The 8,375-nt window shown below is 54.1% G+C and overlaps 1 protein-coding gene across 1 annotated transcript; it reads left to right on the top strand.

Moving 5' to 3' along the window:
* The first annotated feature begins 588 nt into the window (after nucleotides 1-588).
* On the top strand, nucleotides 589-8,375 carry LOC125133417 (cytochrome P450 4A25-like). The gene is made up of 11 exons (XM_047791524.1): nucleotides 589-674; nucleotides 1,272-1,394; nucleotides 1,766-1,920; nucleotides 2,342-2,448; nucleotides 2,533-2,723; nucleotides 2,838-2,971; nucleotides 3,887-3,951; nucleotides 4,093-4,168; nucleotides 7,439-7,530; nucleotides 7,664-7,830; nucleotides 8,207-8,375. The coding sequence occupies exons 1-11, from the start codon at nucleotides 589-591 to the stop codon at nucleotides 8,373-8,375; spliced, it is 1,365 nt and encodes a 454-aa protein (XP_047647480.1).

Here is an 8,375-nt window from a genome sequence, read left to right as displayed (position 1 = left end):
TAATATTGCGCTTCCCTGCGTTGCCATGAGCGCCTTCTCCTAACAAACCTTGCTTCTTCTTCTTTCTTCCGAGTCGTCCCTGGTCCACCCATCGACCACGTCTCCCAACCAAACACACACCCCATGCTGTTCACCCAGGCTGTCGGTTGCTCCGTTAATGGGCAGAGTGGTTCCAGCGTCGGCGGAATGACTGACCCCAGCCTTCAACTAATGACATCCTGAAGCCCTAACGTAGGTCTCATGGCCAAGTCTGTCCAAGTGATGCTGGTTATCCATCCCTGTCTCCCACCTGAACACACCTCACGCCGCGCACAACTCCCAAAGTCCACTCTCAGACCTTGTGTCCCTCAGGCTCCCTCAGGCAGGCCTCCAGAATGATGTGCAAGAACAATGTATGAAATGGGGCTCCCCCAAACTGGGATGGACAGACAAAGCACCCAGGCCACCAGCTTGGAGTCCACAATTGCTCCTTGCCCTGGGAGCAATGGTCGTGGTGAATTCAGGGTCGATTCCCTGCAATCGCGACCATTCCCACATAGTGGACTAGAGCAAGGGTCTTCTCTTCATGATCCCAGGGGTAAGCCGGCAATGCCGCCTGGGGAGGCAGCTCAGGGGCAAGCGTTTAGACGCCAGGATGTCACCCGCGGAGACTCTGGCCTCAGTGCCAGGGTCTCGTAATGGAAGTGAGTCACTCGTGGGAGGAAAAATGGTAGCCAGGTCTACACTCACGAGCTGACCACGATAAACACCACCTTCCTATCTAGACGGTGGGCCCCAGGCCTCAGCTAGCATTGGATGAGTGAAATGAAGAATGACCTTGAGCCCATTCCTAGGGCCCCAGGAATAGACCCTTAGGGCTTTCTTGCCTTGACAAATTTACTTGCTGATGTTGGAATCTACGTCCAGTTTCCAACCTCAGCACACACGAATCCCCCCTCGTCCTGTCAGAAACTCTGCTTTCAGATCTGCCAAAAGGAGGTTTATCACAAGGACTGATCCTAACACTGGAACTCAGTAGGAATATATAGAAGAGAACAGAATTATTCATTACACTTACACACACACACACAAAGATTATAATTAATGTAATAGGTGAACAGCCATCCGATTACTCAGTGCTTACAGTCTCAAGGTGATAAACACTCACCATTATGAAAGTTTAGACACCCCTCATCAGAAGAGTGGAGAGGCAGAGAGAGAGCCTGGCCTTGCCAGCACAGGCCTTCTGGGTTGGCAAGCCAGAGCAGGGTCACTGCCCCCTCCCCCCGCAGGACAAGTGGGAGCAGCCTCGCCCAGGACCCACGTCTGGAGATCGTGGGACCCGTCTCCTTGATGACCCTGGACACCATCATGAAGTGCGCCTTCAGCCACCAGGGCAGCGTCCAGACTGACGGGTCAGTGACACACCTTCAGTGGCAGCTGCTGCTTCTCCCCCAGCTGGGGAGGACCACCCTGGCAGGCACTTGGGACAGCTGGATGCTTTTCAGCACAAAAGGCATCATTCTGCAGGGAGCCCCCCACCACGGGCAGATTCCAGCCCAGACCAAACCCAGACTCAGTCACACATCCTGATCCCCGACACAGGGAGAAGCCCGGCCACTCGGGCCACTTGTGAAGGGCAGAGGGTCTGGAGGGCTGTGGGGCAGAAGGACAACCGCCTCAGTGCTGCCTGTCCCCACTGACTGACACCTCCCCCTAGAGCCCTACTCCTTCTCCAATTCAGGTCTCCCACCAGTAACGTCTCCTCTCATCCTCTCCCTTTCAGGGATTCCCACTCCTACATCCAGGCCATTTGGGATCTCAAAAATCTCTTTTTTTCCCGCTCGAGGAGTGCCTTTCTCCAGAATGACATCATCTACAGGCTGAGCCCTGAAGGCCGTAAGAGCCACCGTGCCGTCAGGATAGCCCATCAACACACAGGTTCCGCTTCTAGTTCTGAGTTTCTCCCCTCCTTCATCGGGAACACCTGGCCTTGACCCTGAGGTAAAGAGAGTATCCTGTGTCCTTTTCAGCAGCTGAGACATCGCCATGCTGGTTGTCTCCTTGGCACAGGGACTGGGGACTAAGATGTCAGGGTGGCAGGTGCTCTACAGGGATTTTCATGGGTCACTGCACATTCAGACCCAGTACCATCAGCCCCTAGGACCTGTGTTATGGGGGAATCCTGGCTTGTGTCACACGAGGCTGGAAGTCTCAGCCCAGACATGCCAAACCATGCCCTCCCTCATCCTGATCCACCTGACACCCAGCTTGGGCCACGAGGGGCAGTGGGGATACCCTGGATGATATACCTGGCCCCCAGAGCTCTCAGCTCAGCCTGCGAACCGCGGTTCCAAAACAGACCGAGTGATCCAGCTGAGGAAGGCGCAGCTGCAAAAGCAGGGAGAGATGGAGAACGTGAGGAAGAGGAGGCACTTGGATTTCCTGGACATCCTCCTCCTTGCCCGAGTGAGTGTCGGGGGCACAGGCTTGAGGCTTTGCCCAGAAGCACAGAGGACGGGGCAAAGCTGCACTCTCCCCCTGCCTCCTCAGATGGAGAAGGGGAACAGCTTGTCGGACACCGACCTCCGTGCCGAAGTGGACACGTTCATGTTCGAGGGTCATGACACCACAGCCAGTGGCATCTCCTGGATCCTCTATGCTCTGGCCTCCCACCCTGAGCATCAGCAGAGATGTCGGGCGGAGATCCAAGGCCTCCTGGGGGATGGCACCTCCATCACCTGGTGAGTGTCCCAGAGACGGAGAGCCCCGCACTGACCCGCCCACCCCCCACCCCCAGCTAGTGGAGACTCCCCCGTTCCCCAACTCTGCCCAGCCTCAGGATGGCCTTTGTTCAGGGACCACCTGGACCAGATGCCCTACACCACCATGTGCATCAAGGAGGCCCTGAGACTCTATCCGCCAGTACCAGGAGTTAGCAGAGAGCTCAGCAAGCCCATCACCTTCCCTGATGGACGCTCCTTACCTGCAGGTATGAGCATCACCACACCCACTAACCTCAGCATCTGCAGGAACACATGGGAGATCAGGAATCCACATGAACTTGCCCACCAGCCACACTTGCAGACCCATTCCTGCCTCAAGTTAATTGATATTCCCTCTCTATTTAGGATGAGGTTGTGAAATGCTTGATATAGAAATTGAACACAGCAAAAGTTCATCATACAAATGCTAGCCCTAGAATGGCGTCTTCTCATCGAGCCCCTCAGATTCGATTTCCCTGGGACCTGAGACATTGGGAGACAAGGAGACAGAAGCAGGGGAAGATGTGGTTCCTTCCAGAGGGGGGTCCACGTAATGAGGGGAGCTCAGGGAACCCACTGTCCCCAGGTCAGGTGGCCAGTCCCTGAAGGAGCCCTCGGGGGATGCAGACAGCAGCTGATGACCAGGTCTGAGAGCCCTGCCATGGCTGGAGGCCACCCACTGGCTCGCCTCCCCCTGGGACTGAGGGCCCAGCCCTGCACACCTCCCGGCTGTGGGGGTCCTAGGACCAGCCGCATGGCCTCTCTGAGGCTCGGGTCCTCATCTGGACACGGGGGTAGGAGGTGCCTTCCTTGAAGGACTGCTGTGAGGAGTCCATGAGTCAATGTTGATTCCTCAGGGGCTCCCGGGATGGCCCTTGACAAGTGGGAGTTGTCACCCGAGTCCCTCCTAAAGGAAGCCTCCAGGTCTTTGGACTCTCAGGGCTGGGTCACTGGTTCCGGGCTCCTGGTCTTTGATCCCCTGCTCTGTCCACCCTCCAGCCTCCACCTCCCCCTGCCTCAGCCTCATTCATTCAGAGTGATGGGGAGTGGCTCTCATGGCGGCTGCCAAGTCTTCTGTGCAGGCACAGAACCCCTGCTGCCACGGGAACCATCGGTCTTCTCACCCCCTGCCCTCCCCACAGGAATCATCCTCTCGCTCTCCATTTACGGCCTTCACCACAACCCGCAGGTGTGGCCGAACCCAGAGGTATGAGGATGGCCCCGGGAGGAGGGATGGGATGCCGTCCCCAGAGCAACACCTCCTCCCGCTCCTTCTCTGGGATTCTTGTCCCCTGTGGCTGAGAGGAGTTTGACCCCACTTTCCCTGGCCCCTGTGCTCTCTCGGCAGGAGTTTGACCCATCCCGGTTTGCCCCGGGTTCTGCTCGACACAGCCATGCCTTCATGCCCTTCTCAGGGGATCCAGGTGAGCCCCTCTGGACTGGGGTCAGCAGCGTGTCACCGGGTGTGACCCCACGTCTGTCCCCATCTGTGTCCCTGTGTGCTACATGCCGTCATTGCCCTTTATGTTGGTGTGTTTGAGAAGGAGGCTGTGCCCATGTACACAAAGGCCTTCAGAGCACGCCCCCCAGGTCCTGACCTCCTGACTCTGCCAGCGGCCGGACACAGCTCCGTGTCAGTGGCCTTTCAGAGTGTTCTGGGGTGTTTCCTCACGTTAGGCGTGTGCCTTTTCAGCCGTTAGAATTTTTCATGAAATATGAAGGTCAGTTGTTTCTTTTACACAAATCTCAGTTACCTTAAAGGTGATTTTCTCTCTTCGCATGCTATTGATCCCGCCCACCGCCCCTTCTGCTCCATTCCCCAATCTGACACGCGGGGTCTCACTGCTATATAGATGGGTTTGGATTTCCAGCTGCCTTCCCTGTCCTGATTGTTCAAGCCAAATACGTGAACGGTGACTCTTGCCCCTTGAAGCCAGTTTCCAGCCCACTGCAGGGTTCTCTATTTTGTGCTCTCTCCCAACAAAATTTTGACAGCACATTAATATTCACATAGCCCTGGCACCTTTTCCAGTGAGAAAAATCTTTGTATCTAGCGGGAGTTGTATGCTACAATCCCAGAATCGACATAGCCTAATGCTGGCAAAAAAAAAAAAAACAGCAGGAAACGGAGGGCAATCAAGTGCTTTTGAGAGAAAATATAAAATATTACATTTGATTTGGATACGACACTTGCATTTGTAAGGTGCCTTATAAAGCACACTTGAAATAGTGCTTGAGCAGAGTGATAGGCTCCAAAGTGACTGCTGAGAAAATCTTCAAAGGCTGCAGAGCTTCCCAAGAAAGGGTAATTCCCAGACCTTTGTCATTAGTAGAAACAAGTTTTAAGTTCATCCATAATTCTGTGAAATAGTCAATTTGTGAATCAAGAGTCCAGGCCTTCCTTGTAGACATTGTCTGCACACACTGAATCTGTCACTAGAGGGCGGGTTGTACTGGGCAGTTCACTTCTTAGGTCAGAATAAATATTGAATTTAAAAAAAAAAAAAAAAAAAAGGATTCCCCGTTTGTGGCACAGTGGAAACAAATCCGACTAGCAACCAGGAGGTTTCGGGGTCGACCCCTGGCCTCGCTCAGTGGGTTAAGGACGAGCCGTTGCTGTGAACTATGGTGTAGGTTGCACACCCAGCTCGGGTCTGGCGTGGCTGTGGCTGTGGCCCTAGGAAAAGACAAAAAAAAAAATTGACATGGACTTTTATTTCACTGAGAAGTTTTTTCCACCATCCTTAGCTTGATTCAAGCAAAAAACTATTTACCAAGCCGCTCTCTGTGTGCCAAATCCTGTGCTTCAGAAACCTGAATACCTCGAACAAAAACAACCTAAAAACAGATTGGGAATGAAGCCAATTTTTTAAAAAATAAAATCACTCACCTGGTATTGGACTTACTGAGACTCGGGTTCTTTGTGCCTTAGAGCAGGAGGAACTCATCAAGAGACCACGTGATAGGCCAGCAAGAGATTTATTAAGATAGAACCCTTGTGAGGAATTCGAGCCGCCAGGCAAGAAGGGTCAGCCCCGAGGACTGGGTGGGCTACATCCTTATAATCCAAGGAAGTGGCGAGTGCGAAAAGACCCTCCTCTTCCTCATTCTCTAGCAGACCACAGGCTGACGTCATTCCCTCCTCCTTCCTAGCCTGTAAGAGAATACTTGACCCTCTGAGGTCCAACCAGGACTGCCATGGTGCTCATTCAAACTGCGGAAGGGTGGTAACAGAACGCTAAAATAGGTTGAATCACCCCAGGTTCCCAGAAAGAGAGTCTCCTGCTTTGGAAGAGCATCCTTCCCGTAACTTCCTGTCCTTGATCCTAAGGCTCATGACCTCGATGAACTTGAATGCAGGCCTTTCACCTTTCACTGGCCAACCTGAGGCGTAGCTCCTGTATTTACTTATGGTTGTATAGTTCATCAGTTCTGCTTCATTTCACAACACGCCGATGCCTCTCTTGAGCGATTGATAACTTGCAGCGTTCTCCCAAAGTTCCCTGGGTTTTTCTCTCTCTCTGTGGTCCCCTACTGGGGGACTTTGGCACGCACCTGTATAACTAACTGTCCTACTCTACCCATGCCACTTGGAGATGCGAACACAGAGCCAGAGTCCCTGGCCCTGCCTCCAAGCGTTCACAGTCAAGAAACAAACGCTGGGCAGGACCCAGATGGCAGAGGAGTAAGACGTCCTGCTCACCTGCTCCCACAAACACGTTGCACGTTGACACGTTGAACGATTCACAGAACAGCTACTGGACGCTGGCAGAAGTCCTTCCACCTCCCAAAAGGGCAAGAACCCCTCCACATAAGTGGGTAGAACAAAAGGGGGAAACATGAGAGAGGGAGAAAGAGAAAGGAATCAGGATGGGACCAGCACTCCTGAGAGGGAGCTGTGAAAGAGGAAAGGAACCCACACCCTCGGAAGCCACATAACTGTCAGAGAGACCAGCCAAGATGCAGGGACCTCAAAGTCACAGAGAAAAGTGCAACAGCTGGACGGAAGAGGGCAAAGCAGAGAGAAAGCCGTGCAGACCACCGGGTACCACCTCCTGGCACACCACAGCCTAGGAGGATCCCCTGGGGGCTGGGCGCTGACACTCAGGCTCCAGAGGTCAGTTTGGTTCTGGGGAAAGGACTCGTGCTGGCTGTGTGCAGACAGCCTGAGGGGCTAGAGAGGGGCTGGCCAGCAGGGTGCCACAACCAAGAAAAAATAGGAGGAGGTCTGGGCCCTTAGGAGAAGCAAGGTGCCATTGCTGGGGAGGATGAGAAGAAGAGGGGCAGGCCACCATAAGAATGTCTTTCTCCGGGCACTCGCAGAGGCTTGGAGGTCAGGGCTATGGGTGGCGAGGCACCTCTTACGTGGGAGAAGTGCAGTGGGGTGCCTCTGGCCTGCTCTACAGCCGATGGGGGCAAACCAGCCAGGGTTGAGCATGGTCCGCCACCACCAGGGCTCTGTGGACAGGCAACCCGATCACCTCAGAGGCAGGCACAGAGGATTGCACTGCAACCCAACACCACGTACTGTGGCTCTTCCTCCCCTGGGAATGCACCCGCCCTGCCACTGCCAATGCCACCGCCAAACACTCCGGGAATCGCCTAAACCTGCCTGAGACTCTGGGCCACCTCCCAGGGCCCTGCAACCCGGAGCAGCCTGTGCCAGCTTCCCTCGGGTCCTTGCCACTGTCAAGGGCCCAGCACCCAGACACTGGCTCTGCCCATGGCCTCAGCGTCCCTGGAAGCATGCACAGCACCTTATCAAGGAGATCACAGCCTGTGCACAGTGAGGACAGGGAGAGCAAGCATCCAAACCCTCAGCCAAAAATAAAGGACAAGCTCTCACAAAATACCCAGGGGCGCTCTTGCATATAAACAGCCCACCGAGACTACCGGAGTTGTTTTCCCTAAACTCACAGATGAAGAAAAATGTAAGCAGAATGAAGGAGCTCAGGAAGCAGTCCCAGTTAAAAGACCAGGAGAATTCACCTGAAGGAGCAAACGATGAAGCAGGCCTCTGCAGTCCACCAGACACTGAGTTCAAAAAGGAGGTGGTGAAACTACTGAAGGAGTTCAGAACAAATATGTAGGAATTAAGACCAGACATGAGCACGACTGCAGACTACCTTAGAAAGGCTCTAGCAAACATGAGAAGGGGCCAAGAAAACCTAGAAAGCGTGCCGAGATGCAAGCAGAGTTAAAGGCACTTTTGAGCAGAATGAGTAACCAGAGCAACAAATTACTGACTTGGAAGATAGAAGAATGGAAATCACCCAATCAGGACAGCAAACAGGACCAAGGCTGGGCAGCAAGACCAGTGTGACCTGTTAGGAAAGGGGTTCAGGCCGGGTCACTCGGACAGCCCTGAGTGCCCACTTTCTGGCCAGCACTCAGGGGCCCAAGCCGGCCCTGATCAGAACAGGCTTTGACAGCACTTCTTTCTTCTTCCCTCCCTGAACCAGGAACTGCATTGGGAAGCAGTTTGCCATGAACGAGATGAAGGTGGCTGTGGCCCTGACCCTGCTCCGCTTTGAGCTGGCACCAGATCCCTCCAGGAAGCCCACTGTCATTCCAGAAGTTGTGTTGAACTCCAAAAACGGGATCCACCTGAAACTCCGCAAGCTCCCGTAA

Source organism: Phacochoerus africanus, chromosome 8 (genome assembly GCF_016906955.1).
Source record: "Phacochoerus africanus isolate WHEZ1 chromosome 8, ROS_Pafr_v1, whole genome shotgun sequence".
Classification (NCBI taxonomy): domain Eukaryota; kingdom Metazoa; phylum Chordata; class Mammalia; order Artiodactyla; family Suidae; genus Phacochoerus; species Phacochoerus africanus.
This window is presented reverse-complemented; position numbering and strand designations above follow the sequence as displayed.

What these genes read in the sequence shown, in the direction of transcription:
- LOC125133417 (XM_047791524.1), top strand. Translation starts at nt 589, where the DNA reads ATGCCGCCTGGGGAGGCAGCTCAGGGGCAAGCGTTTAGACGCCAGGAT. An exon ending in TGGACGCTCCTTACCTGCAG is followed by an intron (nt 2,972 to 3,886) that starts GTATGAGCATCA and finishes CCCTCCCCACAG; the next exon opens with GAATCATCCTCTCGCTCTCC. An exon ending in AGGTGTGGCCGAACCCAGAG is followed by an intron (nt 3,952 to 4,092) that starts GTATGAGGATGG and finishes CTCTCTCGGCAG; the next exon opens with GAGTTTGACCCATCCCGGTT.